At 47.3% G+C, this 18,393-nt stretch overlaps 6 protein-coding genes across 6 annotated transcripts; 3 read left to right on the top strand and 3 right to left on the bottom strand.

Annotated features, from left to right (window-relative positions):
• Positions 1 to 287: 287 nt before the first annotated feature.
• Positions 288 to 1,893, bottom strand: AKAW2_51772A (fungal specific transcription factor domain-containing protein; the record flags this gene model as incomplete). Its single annotated transcript, XM_041691738.1, has 2 exons — positions 288 to 1,331; positions 1,393 to 1,893. The coding sequence occupies 2 exons, from the start codon at positions 1,891 to 1,893 to the stop codon at positions 288 to 290; spliced, it is 1,545 nt and encodes a 514-aa protein (XP_041545193.1).
• A 568-nt stretch (positions 1,894 to 2,461) lies between these two features.
• Positions 2,462 to 4,212, bottom strand: AKAW2_51773A (cytochrome P450; the record flags this gene model as incomplete). Its single annotated transcript, XM_041691739.1, has 3 exons — positions 2,462 to 3,132; positions 3,185 to 4,018; positions 4,080 to 4,212. 3 exons carry the CDS (start codon positions 4,210 to 4,212, stop codon positions 2,462 to 2,464), a joined length of 1,638 nt encoding a protein of 545 aa, XP_041545194.1.
• Positions 4,213 to 6,478: 2,266 nt separating this feature from the next.
• AKAW2_51774S (uncharacterized protein) lies at positions 6,479 to 7,914 on the top strand (the record flags this gene model as incomplete). The annotated part of the gene is made up of 3 exons (XM_041691740.1): positions 6,479 to 7,047; positions 7,126 to 7,443; positions 7,497 to 7,914. 3 exons carry the CDS (start codon positions 6,479 to 6,481, stop codon positions 7,912 to 7,914), a joined length of 1,305 nt encoding a protein of 434 aa, XP_041545195.1.
• Positions 7,915 to 8,387: 473 nt separating this feature from the next.
• Positions 8,388 to 9,919, bottom strand: AKAW2_51775A (cytochrome P450; the record flags this gene model as incomplete). The annotated part of the gene is made up of 2 exons (XM_041691741.1): positions 8,388 to 8,726; positions 8,786 to 9,919. 2 exons carry the CDS (start codon positions 9,917 to 9,919, stop codon positions 8,388 to 8,390), a joined length of 1,473 nt encoding a protein of 490 aa, XP_041545196.1.
• A 1,940-nt stretch (positions 9,920 to 11,859) lies between these two features.
• Positions 11,860 to 12,561, top strand: AKAW2_51776S (uncharacterized protein; the record flags this gene model as incomplete). Its single annotated transcript, XM_041691742.1, has 2 exons — positions 11,860 to 12,118; positions 12,233 to 12,561. The coding sequence occupies 2 exons, from the start codon at positions 11,860 to 11,862 to the stop codon at positions 12,559 to 12,561; spliced, it is 588 nt and encodes a 195-aa protein (XP_041545197.1).
• A 1,544-nt stretch (positions 12,562 to 14,105) lies between these two features.
• On the top strand, positions 14,106 to 17,761 carry AKAW2_51777S (uncharacterized protein; the record flags this gene model as incomplete). The annotated part of the gene is made up of 2 exons (XM_041691743.1): positions 14,106 to 14,747; positions 14,804 to 17,761. 2 exons carry the CDS (start codon positions 14,106 to 14,108, stop codon positions 17,759 to 17,761), a joined length of 3,600 nt encoding a protein of 1,199 aa, XP_041545198.1.
• Positions 17,762 to 18,393: the final 632 nt, after the last annotated feature.

Raw genomic sequence — 18,393 nt, forward strand, 5'->3', positions numbered from 1 at the left:
CTTGCTTTTTACTCGTTAAGCTAAATGATCTCTTTGTGGATGCTGTATGTGACTGAGACTGTCGGAAGGATGAGACAGCGTCGGGTTGTGGGGATCTCGGGATGTGGGCTGTCGGATACACTCTGCACAGTAAACCCTAACGGCTAACTTGTAGCCTGAAGAAGGCTATCGTTGCGATAGTGGACTTTGTCTCCATTAAAATACACAGTTAATTTCAATCCCTTTCAAGAAATTGCAGCAAAGAATCCGTGTGGTTAACAACAGACTATGTTGAGAATTTGCCAATGCTAAACGACCCCAGTTCTATGGAACCCCTGAGCCAGGAATGTGTCACACGATCTAATAGCCCACATTGCATACCAATCCTCCGTATTATTGCAGCCCATTGAATGCTGCGTATAGACTTCACGAGCAAGGTGCAACGAGAGAAAACAATAGCTCGGTAGAAAATCGATCGCTTGTGTCTCTGCCAGGCCGGCCCAGGTCTGCACGATTTCAGCAGCCACCTGGCGGGCACGACGGACGAGAATTTCAGAATATGTCGGTGTCCGTGCCATCTTGCCATTGTAGAGGGCCAGTAGATATGTCAGATACAGTATGTATAGTGCGCCACGATGGACACACAGCGTAAACTCTTTAGATTGTCGTGGATGCTCGATCAAGGTCCATTGAGCTGAGTAGCGAACAGAAGCAGGTAGGTTTTCCAGCCATCGTTTGAGTCTTGTTTCGACGCTCGTGACTAGGGCGGGGTCTAGATGCTGCATTTTCCATAGCAGAATAGCTGGCTTCATACCATCGTCTAGTGCATCACGCGTTTGACGATCTAGAGCGACTGTGTAGAGAAGGCGGTACATGCAGCGGATAAGTTTCGACCGTTCGATGAGGATACCGCATAGCTTGGCGTGGTATGGTGGCTCTGAAATGCTTTCACTTGCTGGACCATCGCTTGTTGGACAAAAAGTAGCGTTTATTCTGGCTCGATCGAATACTGCAAACACGTCGGGGACAAACTGACAATTGAGACTAGGTGGTCGTTTTATTTGGAATGGAGCATCCAGAGCCAGGGAGATTGTGAGATCAGCGGTGTATAACGACCATACTAGTCGCTCACGAAGCGAAGATGAGATCGTGCAAAGGTACTCTGTGTTTTGGTTGACTGGCTCATCTGTTGGGTCCAGTAGACCTGCGCCGGTCGCGACAGAGAGAGCATGGCGAATCCAATATCGGGATTCGGAAAGACTAGCCTCGGACAGGTTTTCCCGGATACTCAGCAAGATGAGTGCTTGGGTCATGACAATCGGATTGCGCTCGATCGAGAGATTGTATAACATCTGCGCTAGTCAGTTATGTTACTTGAGAGGAGAAGTTCCGGGGATGCATGCATGCACTCACTCTCGCCCTTTCGCGTATAACCCTCCCAATAGTATCTCGGCTTGGGTGACCCGCTGCCTGCAGTTCCAGGGGATCCACGTATGAGCTCCCTGCATAGAGGACGGCTTGGTACAGAAGTGGGTGAGGGAATTGACGGTCGTCATTTTCGAGCAGCCTTTGAAAGATATTTGGTATCTCCAAAACAGGGACTAGAGGATGTACCCATCGCAGATATGACTGCAGAAGAAGGCCGCGTAAATCCTCGCTTGGGAGTAGTAGTGCCCCACTGGACTGAAGCTCTTCTCGATCCTTAAAGGCGATGGAAGTGAAAGCGCAGGCTTGAAACTCGCGACATGAGAGAGATTGAAGCATTTCAAAACCTATACCGATAGGAACAGCCGGCGTGGGGTCCAGATTCAAAGGTGAGGAGATGGGCGCGAAATCCGCCGTGCGCTGATGTTTGTTTCTCTGAGTTGAGTCGGTGCCGTGGCATTTATACTTGCAGTAGGGAGAAATGGACATCCGCAAACGGGGAATAGTACAAGCACCTTATCTTTGCCACGTCGCAGGATTTAGTGCTTACTGTAAGCGTCTCATGCTCAATATATTCTTACAGCTGGACCCCTGGTGTGGTGGATTGTTCCTGGTCTTCGATGCTAATGCCTAGGAAACCCTGGGAATTAGAGCCGCGGGATGAGCCGCGGGATCTGTTTCGGACGGAAAGCAGAGTAAATTGCCCCATCAATCAGATGCTCCGAATAGATACAATCCCCGCTAAGACAAACGCCTATAATATTCTTCTATTATGATCCACAGTATCATCAGCCCAATGGAATCGTCTCTCGGCCCTAAAAATGTGGCTATGATAGCGCTATTTGCTGCAACCTCATATTAGCTTCTTATTGCACCACACAAATCAGGATCATGACATACTTGGCTATCATACATCTCCGCCCTTGGAGGTATAATAAGACAGAAAGTATTGACGTGAAACAAATGGTACAACTCTAATCATTGTTTGTATTTATAAGTAATAATTAACAGACATGTAGTGAATATATAGAAATCCCTAGGCGTGCTAGCCTGGAACTCAATCGTGCGACCTTCTCCGGGCCCGCACATAGAGGTTGCTTGGCTTGACAGTTTGGAACATGGAATCATATTCGATCGGATCATTGCCTTCTCTGAAGAATTCATACCGGTACACAAGCATGGCGATAAAGACTTTCACCTCGCGAGCAACGAAGTTTGTCGCCACGCACATGCGTGGTCCCATCGCAAATGGGATATAGGCTCCGCGATGTCGATTTTTGACCCTCTCGGTATCCCATCTATCTGTGGAGAATTGAGTCGGATTGTCCCATATGGCCGGATTATTGTGAAGATGATGGATTTCTGAGATAACCACGCTGTCTTTGGGAACTCGATACCCTCCGGGAAGGATAACATCTTTGCGTGTCGTTCTAGCGGGTTGGAAAGATGTAGTATGACGTCGCTGGGTTTCCTTGACGAACTTATCCAGATAGGATAGGTTTCCTATAAATTCGCCAGTCATTTCTGAAGTCTCCGTCATGTTATTGTCGATTAGCTCTTGCAAGAGCTTTTCCTGGACCCCTGAATACGTTACCAGACCGTAGATCAGCCAGGAAAGTAGAGAACTCGTCGTTACGAATCCTGCCGTCAGTGCCACAATGAGCGCTGGGGTTCGGCTTTCATCGCTCAACTTGTTGCCTTTGCTATCTCTAGCACGGACAAGGTAGTCTGTGGGAGCTTGTTAGACAGATAGTATGCAGTTCTAGCAAAGCTTAAATACCTGCTAAACTCTGAGTTTTCAAGCCCGCCTCCTGGATGGAGACATGCCCTTCCCCAATAGGAGCCTTCTTGACAGATTCACCGACCAGAGACCCCACTAAATGCCACGTATCTCGCAGCCGTTTTGGATCACCGAAAGGTAACCATGTATACCAATCTCCCCATGATGTGACTTTCTTGTTCAACCCTAAAAGCTTGACAATAGCCTTAGGGATATCATGAATTGGAGAATCGACCCTTTCAAAGTGCCGAAAATCAGCCCCAATGATAAGCTCCCCCACAAGCTGCGACGATAGTTTCAGCATGAAGCTGTACGCATTCCATGCTTGGTTCGCCTGATCGAGCTCGTCGAATATTGGAAAGGAATGCCGTACAACCCCTTCCATGCGTGGGGTATAGGCTGCGATTGCCTTAGGACTAAATGCGGGTACAATGAACTTATGTCCCTCTTTCCATTCCTTGGTGGCTGTATTGGTGAGAAAGATTCCTGCGTGAGCGCTTTTTACCCCGTATAAAGGATGTGCGTGATTGATGTCTTTAGTGAAGAACTCAGTTTCGGCGAATGCATGGGCAGTTAGGACTGGGTCATTAGTGTGGTGAACTACCCGACCCATGACTGTTGTCTGGAAGATCGGCCCGTAAAGTTCGAAAAGACGTTGATGATTGCCAATATGGTCGGGGTATACCTCACAGTGACTCCCGAGTAGAGGAAGCCCCTTGGGCCCCGGAACATCATGGACTGTTTCGCCATCCACTAAGATACCTATTGGCTGATTTACTGCGAGAATATCTTCCGTGGAGCTGAGGTCCTCCCCATCGAGATGAAACGATATTCCTTGAGAAAGCTTGATTAGTGACATCAATTACTGTCTTGGGGGGCAGTGTCATTTGCATACCTTTTGGCTCTATAATTGCGAATTGGGATGCGACCTTCTTTCGTATGGCATGTATGTCAAACTTGCTTCCCACTTCGACCATGCATACAGCCGAATCGTATTGTCCGCGGAGATAGAACTGCTTTTCTGCCATTGCGTGGTTGTCAAATATTGGAGATTCGGGGAGTCCAGCAATCGATGATTTGAACCGCCATCAAATACTATTCGTCGCAGCCATTCTGTATATATGTGTGCAATATCGGTCAATTCCCGATGATGCTCCGTCGCTTATCTTGGACCCGGAGGGGATTATGAGAATACATGAATTGTGTGGCAGAATCGGCTAAAGTAGCGGCATTCATCTTTTCAAATTACTGTAGAAGCCATGTTGATAAGCAAAAGATGAATGTCTTGGACTCTAGGCTCAGGATTGTACGGTCGAATCGTAGCTGACATGTGGAGGGCGAAGGATCAGATCGCACAATCTGACCTTCCTTAGCGGATGACGCCAAGCCGCGACATTGTCAGCTAAATAAAAGAAATAAAGTGCTTTGGCCCTAGCACTTACTGTTAGGGGGCGTCAGACTAATAAGGGCCATCTGAGACCAAATATACCAGTTCGGCTTTCGGCACTAACAATGTCTGAAATCTGCCAGAGTGTAAACAACACCCTATGAAAGTTTCGAACATAGTTAAGCTCAACAGGCTCTATAACAATAGGTTATTGGTGAGCGGTTGAATAAATCTCTGAAGAAGTCATGGGGAATTGTCGTATAAAGCACTTGGGCTTGCATGGAAGGGATGCCCGTTACCTTTAGTGAGCGGGGCGAAGGATCCTTGCTAGCTTCAGCTACTGCATGCAAGCTGGCACCATGAGCTTTGTTATATTTACTCGGTTCGCATATACGGCAGTTGTGCTATATCATACAGATCAAGTATGGTGTACACTCGAGAGGGGATAAGGGGCAAATAGGACCAAAACATATCATACTGTTCTCTCGTCCCTCGCATTGTATAACGTCTACAATCTGCCAACCTGCGATATACGACAGGCATTTCATATCTACCAGATTTAACATGCGATCCTATTCCTCCGCCGAAGTAAAGGAGCAGGGCGCAGCAAGATCACTCATTATCATACATGGAAAAGGTAAGCGTAAACATGTGTCTTCATTCCCGCATTCCACAATAACCTTGCGAGCAAATCGAATACTAATATAATCAATATGCAAATATGCAGTCTACGATGTGAGCAGCTACTTGGATGAGCATCCCGGAGGAAAAGACCTTCTGCTGGATGTAATTGGCACCGACGCGACAGAGCACTTTGTTCAGGCGGGGCATTCCGACGAGGCACAAGATACACTCTCTAGTCTCGCTGTTGGCAGAGTCAAAGATTACCAACACAGAAATGATCAAGAGACAAAGAGTGCTCTATTCCAAATGGACAACAATGCCGCAGCAACGCCCTCTCAGGTATCGTGGCGCCTTGCAATGGCCGTACCTAGTACGGCCTTCTTGGCCTTGTGCCTGCGGCTTGTGATTCGTCATGCCAATATTGGCAGTACTTGGATTCATTTCCCACCAGTTGGGACATCACTCCTTACTTTCAATGTGCCATATACATTGCTGCTTTCCTCCGTTATTGCTTTGATGGTTTCTCTTGGGGCCTTTACCTACTGTGTGTCGAGAGTAATTTATGTCGAATTTGGGTATGGGAAATATCCAGAAGTGATCCCCTCGAGTCGGAGGTTCTAGCCGGGAATGATGCATGAGACTTGACTGGCATTGGGCGACATATAGACAACTAGGCAATGGATTTAAGCATTTCTGAAACGCTTTGTTTCAGTCTTGGATCTTCGTACAGATTCTTTAAGCAAGTAAATACGGGAGGACTTGGCAGCTTGCTGGATAGGCTGGAGTAAAAAATGGATTGTATCCTTAGATAGATGATAAGCATTCAATAATTCTTGTGGTGACCGGCCATTTGCACCCGAGGATGATCTCAAGAGCTTCGACTAGTGGATTTTACGGTTTGCGGTGATCTGTCAAGTGGAGACGGTGTTGACGGGAGACGGTCTGAGCACTTGCCGATCCACTTGCCGGTCCGCCGGCCGATCCTCAGATCGGAGGCCCTGATTATCAAGCAGTGATCGGTAACCGGGCACCTGCTTTACTGGGCGGCTCCAAATTAGGTCACGCATACATTCGATATTTCACTAACTATACACTTTCCGTCAGCACTGACGCTGTCTGCTCCTAAAACTAGGGACTCTAGATACTTTATAATCGCGTAATATGTGTGCTCTTCTTCCTGTAGACACTCCAGTTTATCAAACTGTCGGCTGTAACTACACCACAGTAACTTCGGTCTTTTCTTCCTCTTCCAACCCTGTGGATCTGCCTCCTTCATTCTCAAAATGGAAAAAGGCCCGGATGACGAAGATCGTGGCCGCGGACCAAAAATTCTCGGGCCCCAGCCGGTTGACTCCCCTTTGTCCGATGCATCCCCAGCCCCTCGGGCATATACCTATCCGGAAGGAGGACGCAGAGCTTGGTTAGCAGTTGCGGGTGCCTGGTGTTGCAACTTTTGTTCCTTTGGCTGGACTAGCAGCATTGGCGTTTTCCAAGCCTATTATTCAGAGCACCAGCTCTCCTCATATTCATCCTCTGCGGTGTCCTGGATTCCTTCAGCGAATCTTTTTATGCTGATTGTCCTCGCTCCTGTGTTCGGAAAAATATTTGACAACTATGGGCCCCGTTACGCTGTGATATTAGGCGCCTGCGCTCACATTCTGGGTCTGGTGTTTCTAAGCCTGAGCACGGAATATTACCAAATGTTCCTCTCACAGGGTATTCTATCCGGAATTGGTGCCTGCTCGCTATTTTATTCTGGAATGAACGCCGTCAGTACCTACTTCAAACGAAGGAAGGCTCTCGCTATTGGTATTGTGGCTAGCGGCTCATCGCTGGGCGGCGTTATCCTACCGTATGTTCTTCTTGCTACACGTACCGGAAATTCATCACTCAATGAGAGTTGTCAATTGCTGATACTGGCATTCTGCAGAATCATGTTCGACTACCTAATAGCCGACGGACTGAGCTTCGGTTGGACAATTCGTGCTATCGCATTGATGTTCCTTATCCTCCTCTTGTTCGCTAGCATCGCCACAACCTCGAATCTCAAGCACCAGCCGACGCCAGTGTCTTTGCGGTCCTTCGTGCGCCCGTTTAGGGAGGTCAAATTCGTCCTGTTGGCATTAGCTGCCTACTTTACTTTCTGGGGTGTATTCATTCCCATCAACTACATCGTCGTCTATGCAGAGAGTCTGGGAATGTCGCTGGTCTTCTCGAATTATCAGCTTATCGCACTCAATTCCGCGAGGTATATAATCAAAGCCCACTTGGCTTGTGGCCGAAAACGCTAACAGTGAACAGTGTTCTAGCCCGTGTCGGGTGTGGATTCATCGGAGACCGATACGGCTGCTTCAACACGATCATCGTCAATGTCGCAATTGTCATTGTTTCAATATTCGTGCTTTGGTTTATCGATACCCCTGGAACGACTATGGCATTTAGTATTGTATTTGGATGGGGTTCTGGTTCATTCATTTCTCTACTCCCTGCCTGTATTGCGAAGATCTCAGACATCCGGGAAATCGGTGTCCGAGTGGGCATGATCTACTTCGTCTCGGCCTTTGCCTGTCTAACAGGAAACCCGATTGGTGGGGCTTTGATCCAAGGAACCAACTATCGCTGGATGCAGGTCTTTGCAGCACTTGTGATCTTTGTGGGAATTGCGTTCTTTGTTGCTTTACGAATGGCACAAAGTCGGTCGTTGATGAAGGTTGTGTGATCAATCATGATTCGGTACAATTTGGAGGAATGGAATGGGAATCGCTAAACAGAAAGGCAGACAAATTGGGGGAGAAAGGGGCTTATAGACAGTGTAGGCGGCTGAATGTGCCAGAGAGTAGGCATATATATGTAATCTAATACATGGAAAGAACGCGGTCTCTCGATGGCTTTGGAATGGCACCCTGTCGGACCTGGCATACACCGTCCTAAAGTCCTAGAGGCCAAATCAGATGAATCCCTGAAGGAGCTACGAACAGACTTCCTTGACATTTCTACCTCCACAGGCCAGATCACAGTACATCATACGCAGAAACGCCCCAAGCTGCAGATAAGCTGTACCGCACGGGTAAGCTCAGCAACTTAGGCTGGGCAATTATTAGTTTGTGCGGAACCGTCAATACAGTGAGTGAGATATATCATTTAATAAGGACTATAGATGAATTCCAGACCCAAACAGTGTCCTCACATATTCTAGTTCCTCAAGGACAACTTGCACATCAGCGCAGGCTTCTCCCACAAGGTAAATGTCCTCTGATCCGACCATTGTGTACTTTCCTCACTAAGCTCCAGATCAAAGTTCCACAACAAACGGGAAAGAATGAGTCGTACTTCAGCAAGAGCCAGGTTCCTCCCGATGCAGTTCCGCGGCCCAGTAGAAAATGGTTGGAGCACTTCTCTGTTATCAGAGAAGAATGGTGAAGATGGGTCTGTTTTGGCTTCTGGTAGCCACCGCTCGGGAAGATAATGCTCAGGTGCATAAAAGTTACCAGCTGACTTGTAAGCAGCGAGAGGATGCACGTAGACTTTGGTCTACATGCGAGGAAAGTTAGTAATCTTTAATCATTTTGAAGGCATTCTGGTTTACTCACGCCGGATGGAAGTTCATAGCCCGAGATGAGGGTCGGCTCAATAGTCATGCGGCTGAGCCCAGTCGGAACCGGAGGATACATGCGAAACGCTTCATCGATGCAGGCTTGAAGGTAGGGAAGCTTCGTAGCTACGAGGCCGGCGGTGATATCGGACTCAGACTTCATGACGGAACGAACTTCGGTAGTTACTTGTGCGAGCGTGTCGGGGCTCTTGAGCAGCCAGTATGTGATGCCACAAAGCAATGTGGCAGTTGTCTCGCTGCCAGCAATGATAAGAATATTCGCATTGGCCACGATCTCTTCGTGAGTTAGGCCATCTTTCGTATCATGATTCTGCAACATTGAATCCATAAAGTCTCCGCGATTATACTTCGACGCATTGTCGAGTCTCTTCTGGACAGTTATCCTAGTGTGTGCCTGTTGGCGCTTTCGTGCATTCAGGAGTGATTTTGGCATAGCGAGGGCTAGAAGCTTGAAGATTGTGGGGTATGCATCCCTTAACTTGAGGAAGGGTAAGAGCTTAATAAACTGGAAGACCGTTGCAACCCAATAGTGATACTGAGAGTTATCAAGACCGCCAAAGGGTTCGCCAAAAGCCAGATCACCGATATTGTCGAAGGTGGTCAGATTGTACCACTTGACCATATCAGCTGGAAGCTGTGACTCTGCGATACCCCTTAACCTGGTGATTAATGTGTCGACATAGCTATTGATGAGAGGCTCCTGGGCCTGTAAGCCTTTGGAGGAAAAGGCGTGTGATAGCGCTTTGCGGAAGCGACTGTGGTCTGCTGTGTTGGAGCTAACTATGTCCCTCGGGTTGGCCGCCGAGCTGGTTACCTTTGGTAGTTCACGGTGGCCATGTCCGTAAATCTTGTTCCACGCTTCTGTGGTGATGAAAGAGACTTCATTGTGGGTGACGCGCACCACAGGGCCATACTTCTCATGAAAGCGATGTATGTCAGCATCTAATCGCCCTCGGACTGCTGAAATGTGTCGGAAAAGTGGTAGGATGATCCATGATTTAGGTCCAGGAATTTGTCGCAAGGGATGGAGATATAGCGTGTATATTATGCTAAGTAGCGAGTAAAGGAGATATATGCAAGGGGCGATAGCTAGTGTATGAGGGTCCAACATGATGCTGGTGGTGATGGATGTTAGTGGTAATCAACGATTGATGATCAGGTTCGAGACTGAGGTGTAAGATAGGTTCCTACGATATTTATATAAGCCCCCATTCCCCGCATCATGCCGGTGGACTTAGCCTCAAACCTACAAAGCAACTAAGCAGCTAAGCAGCTAAGCAGCTACCGACTGCAGATAAGCAGTTGACCAGTTATGGAGAGGAACGGCGACGCTGAATCAGCACACCACATTTACCCGTCAACTGCGACCAACCGGACATGGACACACGGCAGCCTCAGAAATTAGGTTGAGGATGTCAGTCGAGCTAGATAAACAACTCAGTCGGACAGCTCACAGAGGAGCTCATTCAGTACCAAGATTTCTCTAACCACAGGCACGAAATTCGAACTCGTTGAGTAAAATTACGAAGGAAGACCAGCATCTAGGGAGAGATACCGCCAACGCTCGCGCGTCAGGCCGACAGACCAATTTAATGGTCCGAGCAGACCTGCCATACTAGCTGCAGGAGATGGAGATCACAGACCACATCCCGATCAGGCGCCAACAACGATCCCGTTTTTCGTAAGCACTAGTGAGGCTTCTACGCATGAAGCACCGGGGAATATTCGGGCACCCCCCATTCAACCGCAGGACGCGGAATGCCTCGCAGTTGGTTGATTAGCATAATTTCCGAGTCCCGCGAACGTTTACGCGTCTCGCCAGCTTCCAGCACCCAACTATGGCTCAACTGCAGCATGGCCACCCCGTCGGTATTGATTTGAATCCCTGGCCGCAGCTGCGCTCAAACCTAGCTCAGAAGTAGCACATATATGATTATACGGACTTGACGGGTTATTTGAGCTGCTGCATGAAAGTGCGGTGGCCTTGGGGCCAGGGATTTTCTGCGCGTCATGAGCATGATGGCTTGCAAATCTGTCAGGAATTTTCTGATGTTTTCACCAAGGAAACTGGATGGGATTTGAAATCGAAGTTCATAGCAAAGTATCCGAAGCTACTGGAGGGCATGAATGTTGAAGCTCTGCGGTTCCAAGTTACGGTAGGACAGCCATGCTAATCATCGTCCTTTGGGGTATAAGATGTGGAAACAACTTATACAGATGTTTCTCGGATCATCCTAGTACCAATTCAGCAAGTCGCCAGCATAATATTTGACATATCACACATAAGACACTTCCAATCTTCACGTTCGCCGGGTAACCCATACCATGGCATGCTTGATATATTTATCACCTCCAGCATCTCTGCCATGGCTGTGAATAAAAGGCCACTGGAACAGACTTGGCTCACGAATAAGCCTTATACTGCTCAGTATATACATTAAAGCTTAGGATATAGTACGACTGCTACCGGTTAGTAATCAACAATTGGATTTTCATACTGAAGTACGGGCGATGAAAGTATCCGGAAAACTTTTCCGTTTCCACCACATGGTTGCACGCGCAAAGAGTGAATTTGAGAGATGCTATCCTCCTCGATATTATCTTGCCTACCTGAAAAATCATCCACATTAGAAACATTCTAGAAAATTTCTCGATTTGTGAGTCATTACTGATGTCATTAGCGTCTGTCGGGCAAACATGATCATCGCCCTAACGATCTCAGCTGCGCCCCGTGGCTGGGGATTTCTATATATGAAACACCTCGCTTTTCGCCACTTCCAGTGGTTTTTCGATGTATTTATTATCTACTTCGCTGTTGAATCTGACTTCCATTGACCGCATGGTTCTCATCTTTCTCCCTTCATTGGAATTTGTTTTTTCAATGTTGACAAATTGCCGTCACGAATCCTCCGCTTGTCCTTAATCCTCATAAACTCCACCGCCAAGGCCAGCTAGATCTATACCCGCAGCTTCTCCACCCACCGGAAATATCACCCCAATACCCAGCAACATCGAGTCAACGTTGTATATCTCACTCCTGAACCAGTAACAATGGGAGGCCTCCAATTCCCACCCGGCATCGACGCAGACGATATGATCGGACAAGGGAAAAGCGGAATAGCAGCGCTAGATTCCAAAACAAAGCTCGTCATAAAATTCCCATACGACACAGACGCGGGACGGGCTGAATGCGCTCACGAGAAGGAAATATATGAGCGCTTAGAGCGCTCGCCTCTCCCACGACCATCATCCCTCTTAAAGTACTACGGCTCCACAGAGCACGGGATCCTCCTAGAATACGCAAAGAACGGTACATTGCGGAGATAGTCATACGGGTTCGATTATGGGATCCCACTCCCTATGATTCTCCGCTTTGCGAAACAAGCAGCGTAGGCATTGCAGTTTATTTACGAGAACGGGGTAGCTCATGGTGATGTTGATTGTGTGAGCTTTTATGTGGACGAGTTACTGGACCTGAAGGTCGGAGATTTTACTCGATCAACCGATGCTACGCCACAGGCTATGAAGAAGGATATTTCGGATTTCGGCTCGGCTATTTATTATCTGGTAACCAGTCAGTATCCTTATCCAGGAATGACGGACAAGCAAATTGAGGAGCGATTTCAGAGGAAGGAGTGTCCGGATCTTACGGATGTGCAGTTGAAATCGATTATTTACCCGTGTTGGGCGGGTCATTATGGGAGCTTTGAGGAGGTTTTGGTAGATGTGAAGGAGCATATTCGGCTTCTTTGAGGGTATTAAATTTCTCTGGTGCTATTTTGACGATGGCCACATTTCGTTGTATGGGGTTTATAAACGCAGACTAGCGGTCTCGCTGTTGTCAGGTACCCGAGAATATCTATAAAGATACAAAAATCTACATGAAATGCATGTACAATTACGGAAGAGAACATAAACTAGACGCTGACAAAGACGAGGTCACGAGGGGGCAATCTATGCATGATATTTGGGCCTAGTGGCACCCTCAATCCCTGAGTATCAATCTATGTCATGGCTGGGTGTCTCTGTTCCTCACGGTCCAAAGCCACTACCATCCTGATTCATTGGAACTTAGATTCTGCAAGACCGAACACAAGCCACAGGCTCTGATGAAAGATTGCGTGAGCCAGAATGTTGGCACTAATCGAAATCATCGCTTGCACCTGAGCATTTGAAACCCTACAGATGCGGGCCTGGGTCTCCCTATAACCACCAATCCCCTTTTCATGGACGGTATACAACGCTTAACTTTATTGCAGACTGAAGAGCTGGCTCGTGGCTCAAGGCGTGAACAGATCCAATATATAGTATTCTAGCCCTGCCGCTCACATAGTCTGTGACGTTTCGCGTTATGCATATTTGGTCCACGCGTAAATACAAGGGAGACCAAACTTGGGGAGATGATTCGGTTTATTCTTGCGAGATTACCGCGTCGTAATAGCCTTTTTATTTTGATCGGCATCAGTGCATGGCTAGCAGGCCCACTATCTCCGACGGCGCGTTCGGCAAGCAGCTGAACGGAGCGGGAGGCAGCCCTCGACATGCAGCATCGGGCACAGGAATTGTTACCACTAGGGACAAGATCAACAAACACTGAATCGTATCAGCGCCATTATTGGCCACAATTAGAGGGCAGAAACCGCATCACTTCGCGGCCCAAATTACTGTCGCTGTAGCTACCCCGCCTTGGGGCGTCTTCGTGAAAGCTCAAGGTTAAGAGATGAAGCCGGTCAAAATTAATGAGATTTGCACAATAAAACAACAGGCTGCTATGATATATATGTTTATTTCCTCGTACGATAAAAGGGGCGACACGAAACAAATCCATGTAAGATTATTTTCCTCGATACATTAAATATTCCTGATAACCCACTGCGATATACTGATTACACAAAAGACGGTCTAAACACCTGCCCAAAGCAGCGTGGCAATATTTGATGGATATTGAGCTCAAGATGAGTGCTTATCTTGAGTGATGTGCTAGATGGCTAACAGCCATAATATCTTGAGCAGTAGCATACGATCGAGTGCTCTCTAGCTAGTTGGGACTAAGGTGTGGAAAAGGCATGATTGGCCATGTTGAATGCAAGTCAGCCGCACAGAAGACCACACTAAGGATCCACGAACAGGAACACGTCATAAATGGACAAGGATATACGCGCTAAGATATCGCTTGTAGTGCTAGCTGAAAGAAGCAAAAATGGCACCGCGTCTGTAGTTAATTTCACCGCGATGGCTCTTTCCTTCGCAAATGTATCCTCATTCTTTCTCGCCTTCATCGCCTACATTCCCGGGAAATGCCTCAAATGGGTCAACCCAAGTGGCTCGCGTGTCTCAAATCACGATTTAGTGGGAAAAGCAAAAGCAAACACAAAGAGTCACTGGGGAATGACACCGGTCAAGCATCAGCATCAACTCCCCTCAAGGAGTCTAATCAGTCCTTCGGCGAAACAACAAAGCCAGTGGGGAGCTCACAATCTAATCGCCATAGCTCCGAACATGGACAGAGTGAAATCGAGTCAAAAGAGCAGACAAATTATATATCCCCCGTTATAGATGAACAGGAAATACCAGATGTAGAAGGCATTTGGGAAGAGGCCTACGGTCGCATACGCAATAACAAGGGGATGGAGAAATTGGTGATTGAATATGAGAAACTAGTCCGTTCAAAGCTCCCGTCGGCGACGGACCCTGATTCTGGCAACGTCAACAACGATCAGATGCCCCTAACGCGTCAACTTGCTGGTCTAGACGGGGAAAGTCGCCAGAAATTGATGGACGAGTTGGTCGAGGAAAGCAGCAATAGCGCAGCTGATATCAAAGCATTCGATACCTTCTCGAAAGTATTCAACTCGACCAAGGATGGAATATCGAGCATGCTGGCTGTTTACCCACCTGCCTCTATTGCCTGGGCAGGGGTCTGTTTAGTATTGACTCCGGTAGGTTAATCTGGGTAATCGACATCGCTCCAAACATAAGGACTGAGAGAACAAAGCTTGTCAAATACAGTGATCAAGTTAATGCGAGTCATGATGGCCTCCTTTATATTATCACGAAGCTTCCGTGGTATGCGCACTTGGTCGAGCTTCTGAAATCTGAAATATGGCAGTCTCCCCAGCAGTTCCGGCAGTCCAAGGCCCCTCTCAAAGAGGCAATCATAGAGCTATACAGGCTCATCATTGAATTTCAGATCTTGACTCTGCGAGAATGCCATCACAAGTTCAGAACTCTTTCCAAGACCTTCGTGGGGCCGGGCTCATCCTCGGAGGATAGACTGATTAAAATACAAGAAGCTGAGAGCGAGGTGCAAAAGCATATGGAAATCGATTTCAGGACACAAGTTTTGGACACACTCAAAGGCATCAGATCAAATTCAGCTCAAATGGAGACCAGCTTGACATCAGAACTCAACAGGCAATTTGCGTTGAGGCAACAGTCAAAGCTAATCGCAAAGTTTAGGCTCGACAAAACCCGTCTGGATATTGATTCGTATCAAGCCTACTACGAGGCTATCAGCAATCCTTCAAGTGGAACAACCGAAGGCTTCCGCGAACACAGGGTATATCGAGAATGGCGATCTGGATCAACTCGTTCTCTGCTTGTGGTGGCCCACCCCGGTACTGGAAAGTCGGTGCTGACCAAGTCTCTTCATGAGTCACTTTCGAAACCAGGTGGACCTGCGGTTTGTTCATTCTTTTTCAAGGACCGCGGTGGTCAGCAAAATAACATGAATGTTGCTCTCTGCCACATTATGTATCAGTTGTTCCAGAATCGACCGGACTGGATAGTCCACGTGGCGGATGATATTCAAAACAAGGACCCGGGAGACATACGATCGAATTTCAGCTTTTTGCGAGAGCTCTTTCATAAGGTCCTTGATAATGCTGAGCCGGATGGTATTGTTATCCTGCTCGATGCCTTGGATGAAAGTGAGCCTGACTCAAGGGGAAAATTCTTTCAGCACTTGCACAGTTTCGATAGCCCCGCTTTGAAGCTCTTCTGCACTGCCCGTCCACTAAGGGACATCATCGACGACTTTAAACCTGTGAGGAGTTCCATTTTGAATCTCGATCTAGATGAGCAGTGTCAGGAGTTTCTTTCGAGGGATATCCAGTGTGTTGCCAGTCAACATCTGAAAGCCTTCATCGAGAAACAGAGAATCGAAGATGAATCCGTTTGCTGTCAACTCCGCGAGAAGCTCACAAAACGCGTGGAAGGTGATCGAACGTATCTTTTTGTCAAATTACTTTTTGACATCCTGGATAAGAAGAAGCTGGGTATGACAAGCTCGGTAAGGGCATGGGTCAAAGAGTTCGAGAATATTCCAGAGTCAGTCTTTGACGCGTACACCGACCTACTAGACGCAATAGATGAATCAGATCGTGAAGCAGTCAAAGCTATGTTGGAGATTGTGTTGGCCGCACAGAGACCTTTGACCGTGGAGGAAATGGAAATTGCCTTGAAGGTTGGTATGGATGACGAGGCCTTTGAGCGTGGAGACGAGTTCAACCCAATTCTATTCAAAGCAGACATGTTGGAACGATGCCATTTCTTGCTGGTGACATATAATGACCGTATCTACTTTATTCATCAAACGGTTAAGGACTATCTTCTATCGGAACAAGAAAGTCAAGTGAAACCGAAGAAGGACAAAAGACCAGCCTGGCTACAATCGATCAGCACCGTGTCCTGTCATGAAACGATACTGAACAGTTGCATGCGTTATATCTCCGCCCCATTCAATCAGCGGTCGGAGATAATATCTGTTGAGGATTTCTTCCACCTGCCTCGTTATGAGCAGCTTGAGCATCAACAATGGTATTGCGACACTTTTCCACTTGGGGAATATGCGTTTTGTCAGTGGTTGGTTCATCTGCGTGAAATAAGAACCAAAGAGGAAAGAAGTCCCGAAAGCCTTACTGTAGTGCTTCAAAGGCTTCAAGAGAAGTATTTTGGTCTATCTTTTGATGTCACATTGTCCATGCTCTGTTGCTCCAGCTTTCCGTCCGAAGTAGAGGCGAGGCTTTTCCAAAGCATGGTACAGTTAGGGAGTACGAACATGACCGAAGCTCTCAGCAGCATGTGTGAAGGCCTAATAATGCGATTTATCAAGTTCAGCTCACTTGCTGATCTCACTTGCGCGATGGAAATTATCGCCGACGTGGCGGAGCAGACGCCAGAAGGAGACCCCAAGCTCGGTCAGTTGCTTATTAATTTAAGCCGGGCGCACAATGTGAAGGATCTCCACGATATGAATACCGGGAATGAACCCTGCAACACTGCCTTGAATATTATCGAAGAAGCTTTGCAGGTAACACCAATTGCTAGCGTTTACCGAGCTAGGGCATTGCATATGCGCGGTGTTTGTACTCGCCAGGGCGACATCGATCAGGCAATCAAAGATACCGAGGAGGCCCTGATTCACACGCCTGATCTGGGCCAGCCAGATAAACAGCTATTTTGCCAATCTTTGGCGCTCCATTTGGGCGAACGATACTGGTGGGCGGAGACACCCAATGAAGATGACTTACTCAGGGCTGTAGAGATTGCACAGGAGGCCACAAACGGCATGTCAAAAAAACATCCAAACTACTCCAGTGCGCTTCTTGTGTTGTCTCGTTTGTTGCTGACAGCTTCTCGAAGCGATCCTGACGAGCCAAACTATTTAAATCAGGCAATCGAAGTGGCAAGAGAGGCAAATACATTCAGATTACCCACCGAATTCATGGGTAGTCAGTGTCTTTATGAGCTATCTCAGTGTTTGATTGATCGCTTCATTCGAGACTTTGACGTTAAAGATCTCGAGGATGCTCGTGAGCTTATCGAGGAGGGCTTGCGAACAACAGCGCAGTCAACAAGCCTGAGATCTAGTTTCATGAATTTCAGAAATTTAGTGGAGGGGGTTGAAGTGGGTTTGAAGGGAATAGAAAGTACAGATAGCACTTCCATATAATTCACTATTTGGAGGTCCAGTATTTGTTTGATTTGTACTCTTCGTTCCTTCGAATCGTTCAATATTCCTACTTTTTCCATGCATTTTTTTTTTTCAATCTAGTCAGAGCCACTCCCTTAACGCAAATGCTCAGGTGGATTAGCAATCTGGTGCTTCTTCCTCTTTTGATCTCATTGCTCTATTCTATTTTTCTATAGCATGCATTAGCTACTAGATGTCGCGTTTTCCTCGAACCTACATAGTACATTGCCAATGATGAGTGTCAACGCATCTACGATGTAAGGTTCACCAACCACCATCAACCACATCAAAAGAGAGATATATTCCCGTCAATGTACTGGTGTCTCTAGATCTTGCATAGCTCTGCATAAGTCATGATAATCTTCTTGTTCCTGATTGAATGGAAAACGCTCCAACTGTTCAACCTCATGGCTAAGGATAAGAGAGGCCTGTACAACGTAGTGTTCAGTCAGAAGTATGGAGATTTCAGATGAACCAGCTGCACCAAACATGACATCTGTAACTACTAGTTGTATGCTGGCGCGTAGTGAGAACAGCATGCTAGCTTGGTGAGCATCCTCTGGTATTCTTTCCATTCTTTCTCCCATGTTAGACGACCTCGGCCTTAGTAC

Source organism: Aspergillus luchuensis, chromosome 5, assembly GCF_016861625.1.
Source record: "Aspergillus luchuensis IFO 4308 DNA, chromosome 5, nearly complete sequence".
NCBI classification, from domain to species: Eukaryota; Fungi; Ascomycota; class Eurotiomycetes; order Eurotiales; family Aspergillaceae; genus Aspergillus; species Aspergillus luchuensis.